This window comes from Tyto alba, unplaced genomic scaffold (assembly GCF_018691265.1).
Source record: "Tyto alba isolate M040663 unplaced genomic scaffold, T.alba_DEE_v4.0 Super-Scaffold_10, whole genome shotgun sequence".
Classification (NCBI taxonomy): domain Eukaryota; kingdom Metazoa; phylum Chordata; class Aves; order Strigiformes; family Tytonidae; genus Tyto; species Tyto alba.
The window spans coordinates 6665056-6684812 of NW_024881262.1; the positions used below are offsets into that span (position 1 = coordinate 6665056).

The 19757-nt window shown below is 40.6% G+C and overlaps 1 protein-coding gene across 1 annotated transcript in view; it reads left to right on the forward strand.

The window, feature by feature from the left end:
• FNDC3B (fibronectin type III domain containing 3B) overlaps nucleotides 1–19757 on the forward strand; it is a 209189-nt gene that overhangs the window by 47663 nt on the left and 141769 nt on the right. Inside the window, exon 3 of the mRNA XM_042798938.1 lies at nucleotides 1339–1414. Coding sequence (XP_042654872.1) covers nucleotides 1339–1414 — 76 coding nt within the window. The remainder of the gene's footprint in view (nucleotides 1–1338; nucleotides 1415–19757) is intronic.

Genomic DNA, 19757 nt, shown 5'->3' on the forward strand with positions numbered 1-19757 from the left:
CATGGCAAAAGAGCCCTTAAATGCTGTCACTTAAATGTTGATTAATTTAAATGTTCAGAGATTAGGGATGGAATGGCTTTGTGCCTCTTATCTTTCCCGAACCTTTTATTGTGCTCTGTGTGCTGGATCAGATCCACCCTGATCTGTACTCCCCGGGAAATCATTGTTGCAGACAAAATAATGGCTTTCATGTGTCATTTTTCTGATTTCCAGCTCATGCTTTAAAAATGTTGCTGGAATAATGGGTTTCTGTAGGATTACTGTAATTCAAAAGGTCATCTAGGTAATAATTATTTTAGGCATTTAGTTTAAGGAATTCAGAAATACAACATGAATTCAAATTCTGTCTTTCCAGATTGAATGATTAAATTCTGCATGCAGGTGTCCCAGAATATAAAGACGAGACCTAAATTTAGAGTGTTCTCACAGAAAGATATAAATCTAAATTTTCAATTTATATCAAGATTGATCCGGATTTTGATTGAATTTCTGACAATGCAAAGTTAACGGAAGTGTGTTTAAATCGTTTGAGAAAAAGTTTCACAAGCAGCAAGAGTGTGGGATAAATGATCACTAGTTGCCAGTGACACTCTTAATTAAAGAAATAAATCTAAATTATAAGTTTTAAAACTGATTTTAGACACCAAAAAATTGATGAGTACAGTACACACTGAACTGGGATGTGTTTTGGTGCTTTCTGGTCATTGTAGAATTCCTATCATCTGCAGAATTGAGCAGTGGGAGTTTGGGGTGATACTTTCACTATTTTTTAAAAAATATTGTATGTTACTAAATAAATAGTTCACAATTAGTTTTGTGTGCAACTATTGAACTGCGTGTGTGTCTGTGGGTTTTGCTTAACTGAGATCTGTTACGTGTAGGACCGAAGGGTAAATATTAAAAATGTAATGGATCAATTTCCCTTACACTGTGAAAAACTTCTATTCCTGTGAACTTGAAATCCTGGTATGGCTTGGGGCTGCATCCTGGAGTTTGTGCTCCCTGCTCTCGTGTGCCAATGATCTAAAGATTCATGTCCTTTGTCAGCATTTGGCCAAGCTAAACACACTGTCAGGAGTTTGGTGGTGGATCCCAAAGCCATAATCCTCACCTGCACGCAACTGAGTTACATCTTTATTTCAGCTCTTAAAATTTAGATGAGTGGGTAGGCTCTAAATGCTCATCAACTCTTAGATCCTGCTGGTGCCCAAAGATACCAGTCTGTTCCGCTCCTGCCCCTCTAAAATTCTTCCAAAGTACAGATAACAGAACTGTTGGGCTGGGGAGATGCAATTCTTGAAGATCACAGTGAAACAAATGTATTTTTTCTTTTGGCAGGTCTTTTTGGTTCAAGTTAATCCAGGTGAAACCTTTACAATAAGGGCTGAGGATGGAACCCTGCAGTGCATCCAAGGTAAGAGGATACATGAATGTGCGGACTAGCGTTGCTTGATTATGGAAAACTTGTTTTCTCATCTGCACAAAAACGTGATACGCAGTTCTGAAAATACAGTGAAGCACTTAAGAGTGTTACAGTACTTCATTATATTGGAATGAGTCATGAATTTCTTGCAAGTCCAGGAGATTTCTTTTCCTGTTCAGTCATTTATCAGCATTTTTAATACATCTGTCTATTTCCTTACAATGAAATAATAAATACAAATCAGAGATCCCAAGTTAGATTGAAAACTAGTAGTGAATTAAGTGGATATATATGGAAAAACTGTTTTGTTTTCATACAGGCATCAGTAGGGATAGAAAATGAGTAGAGAAGTACAGACATTGCAGAGTGCTTGGAGAAGTCAGATTGGGCTTGAGCAGATTTTTACATTCGTTCTTTAGAGGCAGAGCCAGTTAATTATGTAATATTGAATAAAAGCATGTAAGCAGTCTTTTGACTGCTGTTTTACCTCTCGGTAAAATTGTGCAAATATGATAAAAAGCGCATGTCTTTTTCAGAAGAGAGAACCCACACAAAATCTTTTTAACAGATCTGAACAGAGAAACAACAAAAGACCTCTCAGGTTGTATATTAAGTACTGTGAAGAGGTTTTCTAGCTGGTGGCAAATACAGTTTTGAAGCGAAGCAGGTATTTCCCAAGGTATAATGCTGTCTACAGCAAATACAGGAAGATTAAATAAAAATTTAAAGGGGATAGAGTTTCTGTAGCTCTACTGCTAATACTGTTCTAAGTGATATTTTTTGAGTTTTTGCCATTATCGTATTTTTTTGAGAAGGATGGTAGGTGGTGTTGCCTCCCCCATCCTTTCCAGATCGTACACCATGAAGTAGCAATCTCAGTGGGCTATTAATTCAAAAGCCTTTCCTAAAGAAGTAATATTAATAGGGGAAAACAGTCAGTTTAATAATAATTGTTTAATTAGTGAATTGCCCCTCTATTTTGACTGTGAATTTCAAATCTACTCAAAGACTGTTTCTTAGACTGCATCAAATACTAAAATCATACTGCTCAAGGATAACTAAGCTTTTTATTAAAATTTGGGATTAGAAGGGACCCCTGGAGGTCACCTTATCCAACCTTCTGCTGAAAGCAGGGGTAGTGTCAGAGGTGGATCGCGTTGTCCACCACCTCCTGAGCCATGAAGCTCTCTGAGGATGGAGGTTGCTCCCTGGGGGACGCTGCTCCAGTGCTGCACCGCTCCCACAGGGAAGGGTTTGTCCTTTATGTCTGTTTGAAATTTCCCATCTTGCAGACTCTTTGCATCTTTTCTGTAGCCCCCATTTAAACAGTGGAGGAGTTGGTGGTTCTTGCTTGAAATTTCATCCCCATGGAAATGACAAATTAATAGTTGCTTGAGATAGACGTTACAGAAGCCTCCCTGAACACCATCCAGGATTATTCGGTCTTGATGAGCAATAATAGCAGCAATTTAAAACTGCTTGTTAAGATTTATAGCCAACATGCTGTGTGGTAAGGAATTAGTCCACGTGGCAATTAACAGAGGAATAAAGCTGGCTACTCCTTTTATTTGAAATGAATGCTTTATATTGGTTAGTACCTTAAAAATTTCCATTACAAATATAATTATGACACCATCTATTTATAATGTTTTTTCATGCTCAAACTGTTGTTCAGACATTGTATTTAAATTAATGCAACTTGAAATCTCCAGGTTCTGCATTCCCAGTAATTGAACATGTTTGTGCCAATGGGGCTTGTTTGGTACTCATCAGCAGTCTTTCATAAAATTAATTTAGAATTTGTAGCATAAGAATATCTTCTTTTTTTGGGTAGAGCTGCAGTATTGACCGCCAAAGCACATGTGTTTATTTGTATACACTCTTTAAGTTCGGTCTGAAAAATCTGATATTCTTTTCATGCTAGAGCTTCGACTCCTACTTTATTGGGAAGTATTTATATTGCTGAAATACGTATGCACTTCAAACATGGAAGAGCACCTGACTGTATTGTTGTTGCTTTTTTTTTCCTTTTTGTAAAGCTATGGTCACAGTGCAGTTGTGGAACGTAACTAATGTTAATAGTGATCTATTGTGGAAGAAACTGTAATCAGCCTCGAATAGACTAAGATTGGGATTCGTGACAGTTCTGTTTTTCCTGTGCTCTGAGGTTATTGTAAAAGACAGGCTTATTTTGTGAGCAGTGTTTTTGGAAATTACACACCCCCTTGCACCACAAAACTTAAAATGTCTTGTTTTTCCCTGTGATAGAGTATTCTGTATGTTTAAAGGTTAATGTATTCCCTATATGTGGGGCAGCACTCAGACAATAATGATGCATTTTCCTTTGCTCCCACATTGTGCTATGATTAGCAAGCTATGGAATAATTTTAGCACTAAGTTAAGGCAGCACGAAAGTCTTGTTTTGGGCAGTGTGTATGCCTGTGAGCTGGTAGGTCCCCATTGAACAGATGATACTCACTTTTTCCTTACTGCCATGTATTCAGTGTTATGATGTAAGATGTGCTTGTAAATAGGATTCATTTATATTCGCAATATGAAGGGCTGCTTTATTATAAATTGTGTGATCCTCCTGAGTTCAGGGAGTGAATGCTGTTATTAAAAATTTGAGATGTTGTGCCTTGGTTACACTAAATTCTTCAGGATATACGAAAGCTGCTCTTTCTGTTGGCATGAATCTGTTCTGCAGGGGCAGCTAACTTTGCTTACGTAGAGTGATTGTTTTGTTTTTTGCTTTGTGAAAGCATTTTTTTATATATGGCTTTTTGAGAAGTTTGAAATCTTCAGTTTGTCCTCCAGGTGTGTGTTTTGGATGTCCTGTGGACCACTGCTTTGTATCCAGGATCTGCTTTGGCTCCATGGCTATAGTGTATTTGGATGGGTGGGGATAATGTGTATTAGAGGACTGATAGGAAAACAGGAGAGAAGACTTAGTGAATAGTCATTTGTCTTCTCAAGGCTGGAAGAAAGACTAGGAAAACCCCCTGTGGACTATCCTTTGTTTTAAACACCCTGAAGCGTAATTAGCCACTAATTGAGTAATCAATGTTTTAAACCAGAAAGAATAGATGCACATTTGAAAGTCTCCAATGTTTTGGAATAGTGGAGAAATCCTAAATACACAAACTTTTTCCAATTCCTCAGGGTCTTGCCAGTAAGATAGTCAGTGAAAACTTAAAAAATTGAAATACCTTCACCCCCAACTGAGAAACTACTCTCCCTAAAATCCTATCAAACTGGAATAAATGTGTACTTTGAATTGAATGTGTGATGTGTTACATCAAGTGCTGTCTTCATTCCTGAATTCTATTTGCATGTAGCCCGAGGTGACTGGTTTAAGACACTGACTGACCAGCCCCCGCAGGTCACGGTGGGGGGCTGGATTGAGCAGCTCACATAACCTTTATAACGACAACTAAGTGAAGGAATCCAGAAGGGGGATGCTGGGGATTAACTGAGAGGAGCCTTTTTTTAATAGCTGCTGGAAGCTGGATCGGGGGGACTGCGGGTGCCCGGGCGGGCAGGACGCTCGCGCTTGTGCAACCCTTGAGCTCTTGCTGAACGTCGAGACTGGCCACCTGGCCTGCGTTATAAAGGGGAAACATACAGCACATCCGTAATGTCTGTGTGCAATTGGATGACCAGGCTTTGTTCCTTTTCAACCGTGTACGTGTTAATGACAAAGTATTAGTATACTTCTGAAAATCACGGTATCCCTGGGGAGCAGGCGAGGAAAGCCTCACTCGTCTTCTGCTGCCACCCACCCACGCTAAGTTTTGGGCTTTAACTCCAAAAGTGTACCTCTGTGGGTGGTTAAAAGATGTCTGATTTAGAATCTTAATTCAGTGCTTTTGAGTGATGAAATGTGTATATGTGCTGTATCATCAGTATTTTAAAAGCTGCTCTTTTTATATAGTTTTGACAGGTAATAAATACTTCATAAATACATCAATACTTTAAATACTTCATTTCCTTTCTGCATTTTTCCACTTAATTTTTCATCAAACTGAGTAGACTGTTGCTAGTTCTGCAAGGCAAAGACAAGGGCAAGGCATATCCTCACCCGTTTCTTTGCTCAGCTATAACTGTAGACCTTGTATTCCCTTTATATGAAAGATTCCTTCTAGCTGGTGCTTTGGGGTAACCACACTAAATGAAAAACAGAAGGCAGGGAGAATGTGGGTCTGATCAGGGGCAAAATGAAACTGAAACAGCCCCCCCCTGCATTTGAAAAACAATTATTCTGCTTTCTGAATTTTAGAATAAGTAGGTTTTGGGTGAATTGGACGTGTTCAGGAAAATCGTCTTTCCCTGGTGACTGACTGAAGGCTGATATTTTTAGCCAATATCTTAAGATCTTTGATAGGAACTTCTGTTGCTGCATGAGAATCGTGCCATATATTAAATTACCTAAAAGTCCAGGAGTTTGTGCATAGTTTGGGGCAGTGGAGCTGTACCCATGAATCTGTCCAGTGCTTTTTCATACTGGAAGGCAATAATGCCAAGATGCCATGCACACTGTGGTGTGAATAATATGGACAAAATTATTATCCTGGTGCTACTTGAACTTGATTGTCATTCACATGTTGAAAATATGTGATAAAACTTGAAATTCCTGCTGTATTCTGTCTTGCCCATGCTGTTGAAAATACCCTCTTGAAACTTGTATCTTGTCTTGTTCACTATCACAGCACTAGGTTTGGAACAGTGAAGCACAGAATTTGCATGCAAAGAAAACAAATATGCTAATGAAAAGAAATTATGCTTTAATTCTAGAGTTGCATAGGTGAACAAGGCTCTGAGTTAAATGGGCTTTTGTGATGTTTTCAGGGATAAGATACAGAAGTGCAATGGCATGGAGGGATTATAGCTGTGTTTAAGCATGAATATCTGTGTAACAGACAAGGACCTAAATTGCTTTTGGGTGGTTACATTTTGAAATTAAAACAGGATAATCAACATACATGGTTTACTAATATGGATACTTGTTTCAAGCGATGTTTTCAAAAATTTTGCCATTGATGCTGAACTTGAAGCCCTGCAGGGCCTTGGCTTGTCCTTATCTTCTAAAAAGTGTAAGAATTAAATTTCAATGCTGCTTTTTCTGTGGCTTTAAAAGCGAGTAACTCAAGAGAAAGGCCAGAGGTATGCTAAAAATCTAGCAGTGGTTTCTTAAATGAAAGATTTCCTGGAATTATTATTCTCTTAATTTGGTGGGTGGGTATGTTTTGGTGTGGTAATGCAAAGGAATGGGTAATATTAAAGGCTGAATAGCTGTAAATTTATGTAGGAAGAGTGTGCATGTCAGTGAAATAAGGCTGTTCAGTCTTAGTCTAAGCAAACCAAAAAAAGTTGTTGTTTTTTTTTTTTTTCTTTTTTCCTCCATTAGCATAAGATTGGAAATGAGGTGGTGAGTCTGTTTCTTGGAGGGAAGGAAAGATTTGAAAATAGATGGGACATGGTGTAAGCAAATGAGTGATAGATGGCTCGTTACTGGGTGGGGATGGAGATGCAGAGATGAGAGTGGTGGATGGCGCACGCGAGGGAACTGGTGGATGTCAGATCAGAGATTGAGGATGAAAGAAGCCTAAGGAAACTGAACAAAAAAACACAGGTTCAGGTAGCTGGCTGTTTCTATAACGCTGCAAGCTTACCTGTTGCATCTGCTGCTGAGAGTATCTCCCTCCATTGCTCTGCAGGTGTGGAGGCAGATGATGGGTTGCTCATCAGTGGACCTGGCTTGTTCTCAGTCTGAGGTGAAATAATAGCAGCACCTGAAACCATGTTGCTTTGCAGAGGTTTCCAGAAGGCTGGCAATACACTTCTAATCAAAGAACAGCTTGTGAAATTGGAGGGGGGGGTGGGTGGGTGCGTTGGGTGCTTCAGGGCAGCCACTGCCTGTGTGCTGGTGGGAGCTGGGGGGGGTTCAGGTGGGCCAGGCTGGTGCAGCAGCACAGGGGTGTGACAAGGCATCTGCTTGCTTTCTGTAATTATCTGCTGAATTCTCAGAATATAACCCTCAGTTATGTTTTAAGAAACTAATTTATGGCTGGTTTCAAAATAGGCTGCGAAGCATCGCATCGATCAGAACATAAAATTCTGCAAAGCGAGAAGAACCGATGTCCTCCTTGGGGTGTCTGTCTTCTGTCTGATGCCAGTTGGGTGTCTGCATGAGGTCAGGCATGCTCCTGGGACACAGAAAGGGCTCCCAGAGGGACGTCTGCCAGGGTGCACGGGAGTGGGACGGGGCGGACATGCTTTGGCTGTGTCAGGGAAGGGAGGGGTGAAATGCAGGGTGAGCTCTGATTTTGTTTCTGCTTGTTTTTCCAAAGCGTTTCCACCTACGTGCTGGTGTGCAGACTGGTTACATGGGGATGGAAAACTTCGTGTAGGAAATGTAGTTTCAGTTCGGATTGTTTTGGTCATTAGAGTTTTGAGCAAAATGGTCTGTGTGGTGGTGGTCTTAAAATATAGCTCTTCTTTTTGTATTTAAATAGCTTTTGTTTGAGTTTTATTAAACTTCAGCTCAATTTCATTCTCTTTTACCATTAAGGGCTCTTTTCACCCTAATATTTTTTAAAATGTAATGCTTACTACTCGTTTACATCATCTTACTTGACTTGTGGTACTTGGTGTTTGGATTTAATATTTGATGGAGCAGTCAGGCCTCTGATACCCATTGGACTCCTTAGTATATCAACACATTTCAATAAGTTATTTATTTATTAAAGTTATTTCTATTAATGCTCAAACAAGGAATTATCTGCACAACCGTCCTCCAGAACAAAACGGTGGTAGAAGCCTCTAATTGGGAAGAATCCCGTGCTGCTGTTTGTAATTTCTGTCTAACCAACCTTGGCTATATTGGCCAAAATATTTGTTTTTTGCATCAACAGAATCAATATCATCCTTTAGAGGCATTGTCACCCTTTCCTAGCTTGGGTGGTGTCAGTGTGTTGGCAAGCTCAGCTGGGTAGCGCTGGCCTGTCCCCAGACCTGGGTTTGGTTGTGCCCCTCCTGTTGGGATATTAGCCATGTCCATAATTTTTCAAAGGTGTAGCTATAAACCGCCGGTTGTTAATACCAAGCCATATAATCATAACAGATAGTATTTTATTTTCTCATTGTTTCCCCATTATTAACCAGAAAATGCAGAATTTGCAGTGGAGCCTTACATTCTCTGTGTTATTTTTGGTGACTCTACCTGTTTTTCAGATATGGGTCCTTTGGCCTTTAGTGTTTAGTCACCTTGGAAATCTGAGGTCTTGATTGTGCATCATTTGTTCCTTCCACGTGCAGTAAATAACTTTCATGTTTCCATAACTTTGTGAAACTTGCGTTGAAGTCTTCTAAGAGGAGAGAGAGCAAAGGGATGCGAACTCAGAGTACATTTTTTCCCTTGTTATTGTCAGTGAGATTGTTTTTAGCACACTACACTAAAGTATAGGAAATCATGTAAGAAGCCAGAAGTAAACAGTAGGATGCTTTGTTTACTGTGTGAATAATCTTAGCTTCTCCATTTTAAATCTGATAATGCTTAGAATAATCATGGAAATTTTTTTTGCATGTGTGAGTATTAAATCTTGACTAGGATGCACCTGCACTAGTAGATTTGCTGTATAGAACATCTAGCCCTTTAAAAATCCCTTTAGGTTAAAATATAGTGAATCGGTAGCTATTATTTAATATATCTCCCCTGACAGAAGACAAAAGAAAAAAGAACCACCTTGACACATAACTAAATTTGAATTTGACTAAACCTTTCCACATCCTAAAGGTTGACTGTTTCACAGTACACGCTGTGAGGAGAGAAAGGGAGAGAAACACCGCTGAAACTGGAAGTATTTCTGAAACGCGGAGGCAGGGAAGCTGGGAGTGCTCTGGAAGAGGTCTGCGTGCCGGGGCGCTGGGGGGGATGGCCGCTGTCCCCCCGTCCCGTCCCGGGGAGCGCGGGGCCCGCGCTGGCGGCAGGGCGGCATGGCGGCAGGGCTCTGCCCCGGCCAGCCCGGGCTGGGGCCTGGCAGCCAGCGCCGTGGCCTGCTGACGTGGCCTCCCGGCAGAGGAGAGGGGCAGGGGCTGAATCATCAGCAGGATGAGAACTAAATTAAGGCTCCGACTGTTCCAGTTTGGAAGCATATAAAAACGGGGCGTCCCGCTTCGCAGCGGAATAACACGTAAATGAGCAGAGAAGTAGTTCATGAAGCTTGTGCTCTGGTAAAATGAAGATTTTTGTATGCTTTTTTTTTTTTTGAATGCCTAAGGATCTGCTGCTTGGAAATGAGTTTACCTCTAGAATTAGGACAGCAGACTTTAAAGACAAATGTTAGAACATATGGTCTGGGCTATAATTTCAAACTTTTTTTGGTTTTGTAAATACGCAGGGCCTGTATTTGGGGTTTGTGTCTGTCCTTATTTTACTTGTGTGTGTGTGTATATATATGTCTGAAAGGACCAGTAAGTGTGGTACATTCAAACGAATCTGAATGGCACTTGGGAAGGCAGTGTCTCATACCAGCATGCTATCAATTTTTATATGTCTCCCAATATCTATGGATCTTTCCCCAAAACACAGAGAACCTGTGTGAGTGTGTCAGTATCTGCAGGAATGCTTGAGTTGTCAGTGTCAGTCCTGCTCAAATGCAAATAATCCTCCAAGTGAGGACCCATTACATTCCAATCAATGGTGTTAGGATTTAAAAATCCAAGATCCACATTCTTTACCCAGTCTACTTGGACTGCAGACATTGCAAACACATTAGTCAGTGCTTTTAGTCTTTTTAAAGTGTATTAATGCAGCTATTGTTCTGAGTAAGAAAGGTGAATATAATTGCTTTACTAAATCTGAAGCAATTATATTTGTTGACCAGAAGAGTCAAGATGTTATTCCATTAGCCTTATTAAATTCCATTACTCCTCCTCACAGGCAGATGTTTGGTTTCCTATACTTACTATTCTTTATCCTCTTAGATTTTGGTTCGTGTTTGGTTTGTACATGCAATGAAAACTCTTCATGGTGCAATACAATTCGCAGCCTTAGGTAAAGGTTGGCATTTACAAAATAAAGCTAGCACGAGCTGTTACAACCAGAAATAGTTCTTTGTATAGGTTTGCCAGACAAGTCTTACCCAGTTTTTCAGTCTGCTGGAGTGGAAGAAAATACAAGGAAGTAAGAAGTAGGAGATCAAGAAAGATGACAGCTGTGCAGGTATCCTGACTTCGTTGTAGTGAGCTTTGTCTCGGGTAGCAGATCTGAGAAGCCTTCATGCATGTGGTAGGTCACGCAGCGGGACATTCCTCTTAGGAGGATGCAAACTAAATTCTGGTAACTGAAGTCCTGCCTGTTCCTCTTGCCAAAACCCCAAGTAACTGTGGTGGCAGTTGGCATTAACCTGGATTGAAAGAGAATATATTATCCAAATGAGAGGAACAATTAATTCTCCAGGTCGTTTCTGCCGCAGGCTGCTTCTACAAAGCTCGTGGATCGCATTGCTGGCTGTCCTTGTGAATAGGCTTAGCACCCTCCGATCCCTTGGAGGAAGGGCCTCAAGCGGGAGCAGTGTAAGTTTGTTGTGTTTCACCTGTTCTTCAGTTCAGACTAGTCAGTGGAGAACACGTTGTCTCTGATGGCTTTTACCAGATTCTGCTGCCTTGTAAGGACTTGAGATGTGTATTTGGTAGCTGAGTTCTTAAAACACAAGTTTCTGGGGCTGGGAAGCCATTGTGCTGTACAACACGGTGCTCCTCCTGCCTCTAATGATCTACTTTCTGTGTTTTAGCGTATCAAGAACTTTTTCCTTGCAGGAAGGAAATATTATTTTCTCCACCAAGCAGGTTCTGCCAGTTTTATAACTTCTATTAACTTCATATGTTCCATTGTGACCGCCTGAAATTGGCGTAGTGAATATTTTGATATTTATAAAAAGGTGAAGGCGGGCATTTCCTTCCATGTAGTCAGATTGTTAACCCAGGAAACCAGACATTAAGCAGCAGACTTCAAATTCAGAGGTTTTTTTGAGTTGCCCATTTGAGGGATGAAGAGGGAGATGGAAAGAAGCTCAGTAACAATTTCGAAATATTTGTACCTGGAACTTCACTTAGGGAGCTACAGATGAAATTCCCTCCCTGAGGGAGGCTGAAGATACGCTATGTTCACTTCTGTGGCAGCAGGGCAGATTGTTTATCTATTAATTGTGAAACTGAGGTAGGAGATGTGGATTGGGGATGTGGATGAAGCACACTGTCACTTACAATCATTGCAAGGCTTTTATTATTTTCTATTATTTCTAATTTTAAAGCATATCTCATCTTGGATTAATAATAATGAATTCACTTTAAATGTCATAGCGGTAAAGAATGTGAATTGGATTGTTTATTGGTTTTGCTGAATTTTAAATTGTATTTATTCCCACCATAAAAAAGGAAACTGTAGTGGTTGCTGGAAGCTGTATCTGAATCAGCTGTTGATTCTGCTGTTGCCAGGTTTCTTGGGTTGGGTAGCTTTCACTCTCTGAAAACCTAACCTCTTCTGTATTTAGATATAGTATGTGTGATCCTATCTTAAGAGTCTTATTCATTCCTTCCTCACCAGCATTTTCTTGTAGTCATTGCAATATGGTGGGTTCTGGGCCTGTGATATCAATAGATCATTTTCTGTATCATTAATATAGGTATGAAAAATAGATGTTATTAAGGGAAACAAATTGTTGAGTCAACTTTGTAACTGAAGCATCACTGGTTTCAAAACAAAAAGGAAAGAAAAAAGTCCCCTCACCAACATTACCCAATTTGAAATTGCGTAACTTTGGACAACCTTGAAGGCTGTAGACTGCCATCCGGTAGTATCAGTAATAGTTATCTAAAAAACATATCTAGAATCTGAATTTGTAATGTAATACATTTAAGGACAGTATAATCAGAACAAATTAACCTAGACTGTGATTTACTCAAACACCTCAAAACTTAATTTTAATTTTTTATTTCTTTATGGGTCAGAGAGCATCAAATACTACTTAAAAATCAAGCTACGCCTGGAGATGAGTGGTTGGTTTATTTGTTTGTTTGGTTTTTGTTTTTTTTTTTTTTTTTTCAGTGTTCAGCTCAAGACCTAATTCTCTGTTGTAATTTGTGCAATTTATTTTTTTATTAATGGACCCCCTGTGTGTTACTATGTAAAGCTGCAGGGTTCTGCAAATGTTTTGTTTATAAGCTGTGTTTGATTATTCTTTATAACTTCTTGACTTCTCAGTCATATTATTAACAACAGTTTTGGTGGTTTTTTTTGTTGTTTTTTTCTTTTTTTTTTCCTTGTGGCTGTTTTTTTGTAAACCCATGCCTCTTGTTTCTGTTGAGGGTGGGATGGGGGAACGTTTGAGCATAGGTGACTTGTCAGAAGCGGTGCTTTCTCCTCTGGGTTGCTGTTAATTCTCTGATAATATCCTACACAGGAGGTTTTAAAAAACTATTTCGTAGCACAGAAACATGTTAACTTGATGCACATGTGAAGTATCGCGAGTTATTCATCTGCAAGGTTTATTTTTTCTTCTCCTGGCAAGCAAAGGGCTTGTGACCCTGCAGGTATGGAAGAAGGTGGCCGAGTAACCTATAGAGAAACCCTGGTGTGTGGCTTTATCAGTGAAGTATATTTTTCTTGTTATGCTATGGGAAGGCTTTTCTACTACCAATGCTGGCCAAGCTAGAGTTTTCATTTTATTGTACTTCAAAATACTTGTTGTTTTGTCCATACAGTTTTCAAGCCAAGTTTCGTGAGCAGCCACGTGGCCTATAATTATCTGTGCCCTATTTATCCAAATTTCACCTTGTAAGTGCTGTACATGTTAAGCGAGGCTAAACTATGTTATTTATAAAAATCCGGCCTAAAATTCCTAGAAACCCATACAATTTTGACTATCGCGCCTGCCGCTGCTAAGGGTCAGTCTCTTCAAAGGCCATCTTGGTTGGGCCGCTGCATCTCATCCCCGTCATAAGAGTATAAAATAATACTTTTATCGCAGCAGATGATCCTGTCTCATCATAGCATTTTTGGACATTTCTAGCTGAATTGTTTTGAATGTTGGAGCTGTGCCTGGAGAGGGGACAGCAACACAATGCCCATCATTCTCAATTGTGTGAGCCAGAGTCTTTGAGTTTGAGGACGATGCTATGGCGAGTAGGGTGGGAGTAAGAAAATAGTAAGATCTGTCCTATCAAGTTCCCAGCACCTGTTGCAGTGAGACTTACATAGAAATCAAACAAGTCTGAGCAAAACCAAGTATTTGTGCATAAGTGTGTATGTATGTCTGTGTGTGTATATATATATTTATATATAACAGTATATAAAAATATATACAACTATAGAAATGTTTGAAAATATATATTTATATATGGTTTTTATAAAAATATTATTTATGTCTATATATGGTTGTTTCATGACCTCGAGGCTGTTACTTGGCTTTCCAAAGCTGGTCCAAGCATGGCTCTCCTCTTGGTGGAAGTTCTTCCTACTCTTTGGTAACAGCATGGAAATGGCAAGCAAGTGCCATTGGGCGATTTGCCTACAGGATATTCACTGAGGGTTCATTAAAATTACTTAACAAGTTAGAAGTAATTTGCCTCCCTTGAGGGAGAATTCTGATATTTGGGGTGTTTATCAGTCATCTGCAAAACGGAATGAACATAATTGGTGGCTAATTGTTTGCAAGAACTGTGAAATACAATTACGAAGAGTTAAGCTGAAACCGATTGTGTTTATGAAATCTAGCATAAGAAGTACTATATTAATCCTGCCTCAATACCAGGAAACGCAATTAGTATAATTAAGACTATCATATTGTAATTTTCTTGGCGACTAGATGCTTTGGCAACTGCTTTTCTCTTCCAGTGTGGTTGGAGCAGAGCGCGTTCCTGTCGATGGTGCCTTCTGCCTCTGCTGCCAAGGGAATTATAAAATTACTTTGTTTACCCCTGTTGTGGGACACAGGAGATGCGGCTGCTGTTGAGTGGAAAAAGTGCTCAAACTCCTGCATTTCAGCTACCCGCTTGTGGTCACGGTGTAATTTTGCAGGCTGTGTTTGTGCGTGGTAAATGGAGCTGGAAGCCCCGTCTGCAAGCTGAGGGAAAGGGAAGGTTTGGGGCTCCTCAGCAGTGTTCCCGTGCGAATTGGGATTGCTGACTGGAGTTTGGCTGAAGGAGCTCCTCGGGTCGCCCTTTGCCGGTCCTGCCTCAGCAGCACGCACGGACCTCGGCGCCCCGTCCGACGGTACCTTGGCGGTTGTAACACCCCCAGGATAGGAGACACGGCCAGGTACTGCCACGCTGACAAGTGGCTGCGATTAGAGGAGAAGAGTAGATGGGCTTTGCAATTAAGTTCTCATTAACGCTACATAGTAAGTCACGGAAAGTAGATAAAATAAATAGCGTAATCTATTTGTATTTAAATAAACTTAAACATGTTTATATTGGTTTTAGGATTAGTAATCATAGATATCTCCACGCTGGTAGGGAAAAGCTCAAGTATTTACTGACTGGCACTCTTAAACTAGCCCTTTGTTGAGTATGTATTGCTGATGAGATGGTGGATTTGTTGTGCAGTGTGCCCAGGTCAGAAAAAAATTAGTATGTAGCATAGTAGTTGGAGTTTGTATGTCACTGCTGTGAATGTGTGCAATTAAGGGATAATCAGCATAATGCCTACTTTGAGCTCTTCTTAATGGTTTAATTACTTCTCTGAGTTAAACAAACACTTTATGCTTATTTTACAAAATTTTCCCTTGGGAGCTTGTCACATGGACGTGTATATGCATGTATTTTTTTTTCTTTAACATTAGGAATAATCAGTTATTTAATTAAGCTTCTCCTGCAGTTCTCTTTTGGGATATTCTGTGTTGTTGTGAGCTGCTCAGATAACTATGTGTCAGGATAGAATAGGTAGGAGAGAGAACGAATTTGTCAACTGGAAAATGAATGTGCATGCTAATGACACACATTATTATTCCAAGGTCATTTGGGTGTCTGTCCTTTGTGGATAGACATGCCAATATAAATTTTTCTGTACTTGTGCGAAATACTTAAACAGTACCAAAGCGCCGTGGTAGCTCGAGGTGGGAGGTTTGACCCCTCACCAGAAGGATGGCTGAGGACTGTTCCCTGGATGATGCCGTGCCTTGGGGCCGGGGGCTGATGCGTCCCCTCCCCGTGGGCTGCTGGTTGCCCGGTTTGGCAAGCCCCCAGCGTGCCGGGGCTGTGGCCGGGCTCCCCTCTGCCCGGCACGGGCCGGGGGCTGCGGGCGCTGCGGGGCAGCTCCCCTGGGCTTTGCCCATCTCTGAGCCTGCAGAGATGTTTCCCTGCCCCGTCCGTGCTGGGAGGCTGTCCGGGAGCACACCCCCGGCTTCCATAGGTGTTGATGTACTTGGAAAGCGGTAGGGAACTGTACTGTCTGATTCCTTTGATTCTTTTTTCTATTTATTTTCATTCTATACATTTTTTTTTTTTTTTTTTTAAGACACTTCCTTCCTGTATTTCTGTGAATGCCACGTGTATCAACATGCCCACTGGAACCGCCTGGAGCCTACAGAAAATATTACATGGCTATTCCTTCTACTATTTAAAAGTCTCCATGTCTTTGTGAAAATTCACCCAGCTCAAAATACTTGTAAAGGGATAGTCAGTATCTTCTTTTTTATTACCTGTGCTTTTAGAAACTGTCTGCTCTGCCAGGGTACAAGAGTTCACTTCTGGTTTTATTGGAATTTGCTTCTTACAAAAGGTCTGCACAGCATGCAGCCCGCTAGCAGGCTCCTCGGCGAGCCAGTGCCCCTTGTTCAGCAGTGACATTATTTAGTACAGGAATTGAATGTTTTCCTGGTAGTTTCCAAGCAAAGGAGTCTTGACTTAGAGTGCTTTTGGGGAGGATGCAGTTACTATGTAAATGGGTTCTCCCCTTCCTGCATATAGGCTATTTGGTATGTTGCCTTCGAACGGTTTTAACTGCTGAATTAATTATGGTAGTTAAGATTGCATTTAAATAAAGCTGTTACAACCCTCTGTCTTGTTACTTGCCTGGTAGTGCAATGCTAACTGCAGTTTCCAGACATAGCCCCCGCTTCATGTTGCTGTTTGTAAATACCACACCAAACACCTAACATGATGCTACTTTGAAGCCAGTTGTAATGATAAACACCAAAGTATCTCTCTAAGTGAGGTTGTGAATGTTTGTGTGGGGGTGGTGGCGCTGTGCAAATGATGGTTTTTTGTTTGTTTGTGTTTGTTTTTTTTTTGTTTGTTTGTTTGGTTTTTTTTTTTTTTTTATAACCAGAAAGATATACTGAGAAACTTTATGTTCTGCTGGGTTTTACTGCAGTGGGCTGCTTCTGATGAGCATATAAGCAATGGCAAAACTTTTAGTCACACTCTTAAGTTTAGAATAGTCTTTGGAAACTTAGTTATATCTCAGAACGTGGTAAGATATTAAATTCAAAGAACTTGTTGTGGTGAGGCAGGTGGAAGTGGTAGACATAATAATTATGTCTGTGACTGCTAATAGTGTTACAGTAGTTCTAATCAAGCAGAAATATTTGTCCTGCAGAACATATGGAAACATCCTGAGTGTGTTTTAGTGTAAGCCATGTGTTTAAAACAAAACAAAGAAAAAGGTAAAAAAAAAATCCTCTAAAGTCTTGGTCCTGCTGTCATAAGCTGAATTTTTCTCATCGTCTCCACTTCAACAGTTCCTCTGGAAGTGGGGCTTAACTCTGCAGAAAGGCAGGGTGTGTTCAAAGGCTTTGCAGTTTTATTGATACGTTGACTTTATTTAAACTATGGCATTTTATATGTTCAAATCGCATAAGCTTACATGTTCCTCAGGGCAAATCTGATACTAAAATTGTTCTGTTGACAAGCACAGCAAATTGAATGAATTAGACTGAATTTCAGTTTTAAGGCTATCACAGTTACCTGAGCATCAAATCTGGGTGCTGTTTTGTATTACATCGTATGCACTAAAGGAAAAAAATAGAGGTTTACAAGCTGATATCTGTCATTTACCAACTGCTGCTCATTCGCTTAGTTATTTCCATTCTATATATTGCCAAAAAAGTTTATGCACAAAATGGGTTAAGTGAATTAGGTAGTTATTTGAGCCAGCTGCTATGCTAGAAATAGAACTACAGCTATTTTCTAACTTCAAGCTGTGTAGTTGCAGTAGTCCTTCAATACCACCGTGTCTTCTCTGCTTGCAGCTTTTCAAAGCCCTTGTTTCATCTTTTTCAGAGGTATATTGCAAGGACAATCTTGAATACCCAATTTGAGGCATTATTTTACTTGCTTTATTTTTACTTCAAGCTGGATGTACCAGGCAGACATAGTGGTTAGTCTTATCTGCCTGGGTTTAGTGAGTGGTTAAATGCAGTTTGTGAAAATGTCTGGACAATTTTAAATTGAACTTTTTATAAATAAAAATGTAATGAGAGTCATTAAAGCAGGAGTAGTTCTGTTCTAGTTAGAGACTGAAAAATTGCATTTCAAACCAGATAGCCCTTAAAAGCTGACAGCATGTAACGTTGCCGATAAGGAATGCAGATCTCTTAAGCCGAGCACATTTCCACATTGCTGTCATCAGAGCCGTTCATGTGTTCAGCAGTTTGTAGCAGAGGTTGTTTTTTCCACATATTTTCCACCTTCTCCCCCCAGTAAAAGGCAATTCTTTTACAGGTGGCTGTAGTTGCTGTGCGTGGAGCTGACATTTTGGACTCCCTCTGGAGACAGCTAATGCTTCTCCCTCGCGAGAAGTGCCTGTGAAACGTGGTCAGAACAGGGATGGGCTCAGAGGGGCAAGAGCCTGTGCCTGCATTCCGGGGGGGCCAAATGCCCCCCAAAACCTCTGAACAGCTGGTGGTGCGAATTTGCCCTCTTCAGAAGGAGTTTCAGAGCCTGCGAGTGAAGTTCTTGCTCTGAACCGTTGTGTTTTTAAAAAGTATGTTTGGGTAAATGGGGGACACTAGGGGCTGCAAATCTTAGAGAGCTTCAGTTGTTTGTCAGCTGAAGTAACTTGCCCCAAAGAGAAGAGGATCATGCTTGAAAATTTTAGTTGTGTTTTCCTGTGCTGAATCTCTGGACAGAGTTAACAGTGAAAATAGTATTTTATTCCCTAGCTTCATTTTATTTTGTTTGCTGGCATCCACCTATGCTGATTCAAAGTCCAAAAGAAGCCTTAAGCCCTTTCTGTCCCTCTCTGATTCTTTCTCTTTTGTATTTTACCTGCAAATTACTTAATCTTCTAGGATCTATAACCTACATTCAAGCCTTCTCTTAATTGTGTCTCAAAAGCTGGGTGATGATTCTTCTGTCTTGCTCTGATTGTGGATATGGTGCTACTCCTGCAGCTTCCAACTCAATTTAATGGTTCCCCTGTTTTGTACTACTCTAAAGTGGTTCTCTTCCCTGTCTTTTTTTGTACAAGTGGAAGAAAGCAAGCCTTTACTGATAAAAACCACAATTCTTTTGGACTTTGGAAAAGTTGTGGTTTGATACAAGCGACCTGACCTGATGGATGGCTGCTGCTGAAAGACGTGACCTTATGATGTTCTCTCCACCCCTTGCATCATCTCTCAGTTTCCTTTGCCTGATGCTGCCATTTGCCTGACTCGTTCACCTGGTCAGGAAGGGAAAACTGATCCTATTTTAAAAATAAAAAGGGAATAGTTTTCCCGTCATTTAGTCTCAGCTCCCACAGTTCAGGAGCAGAAAAGGAGGAGGAAGAAAAGCAAGTGAGATTACCACTTTGGTGGCACTAGCTCGCAGACCTGTGCACCCTGGTAGGAAAATAATGTGAGTTAAGAATGTGAGCTGCATGTTACAAAGGTTTGAATTCAAGAAAGCCATTTGTTGAGTTATTTTGTTTTGTATACTTTTAAATTCTTGCTTACACCGCTGGTTGGGTGCGTGTGCTGCAGGCTGTGGCCAGCGGCAGGGCCTCGGCACGTGGGCACCCCAGAAGAGAGTGGGACCCTCCTGTCTTTCAGATCCTTTTTATTATTTCTCCTGCATACTCTCCTGCTGGGGGGCTTTTAAAACCCTGCCCATAAAGAAACCATCCATTATAGTTGAGGTCACCCCAGGCTTCTTTCTACTGCGAACCACACTGAACATCTGCGGAACTGCCCAGAAAGAAGTGGAAGCTTCAGATGCCTGAGGGGGACTTGAGCAAAGGAGGTGCCAGGCAGTCAGCTGTCGCTTCGTCCTGTGGAGAACTACTGGCAGGACTGCCTTTTCTTTGAGTTGTCTGGGAACCACTTAATTTATTTTCAAGGCAAATTAAACAGAC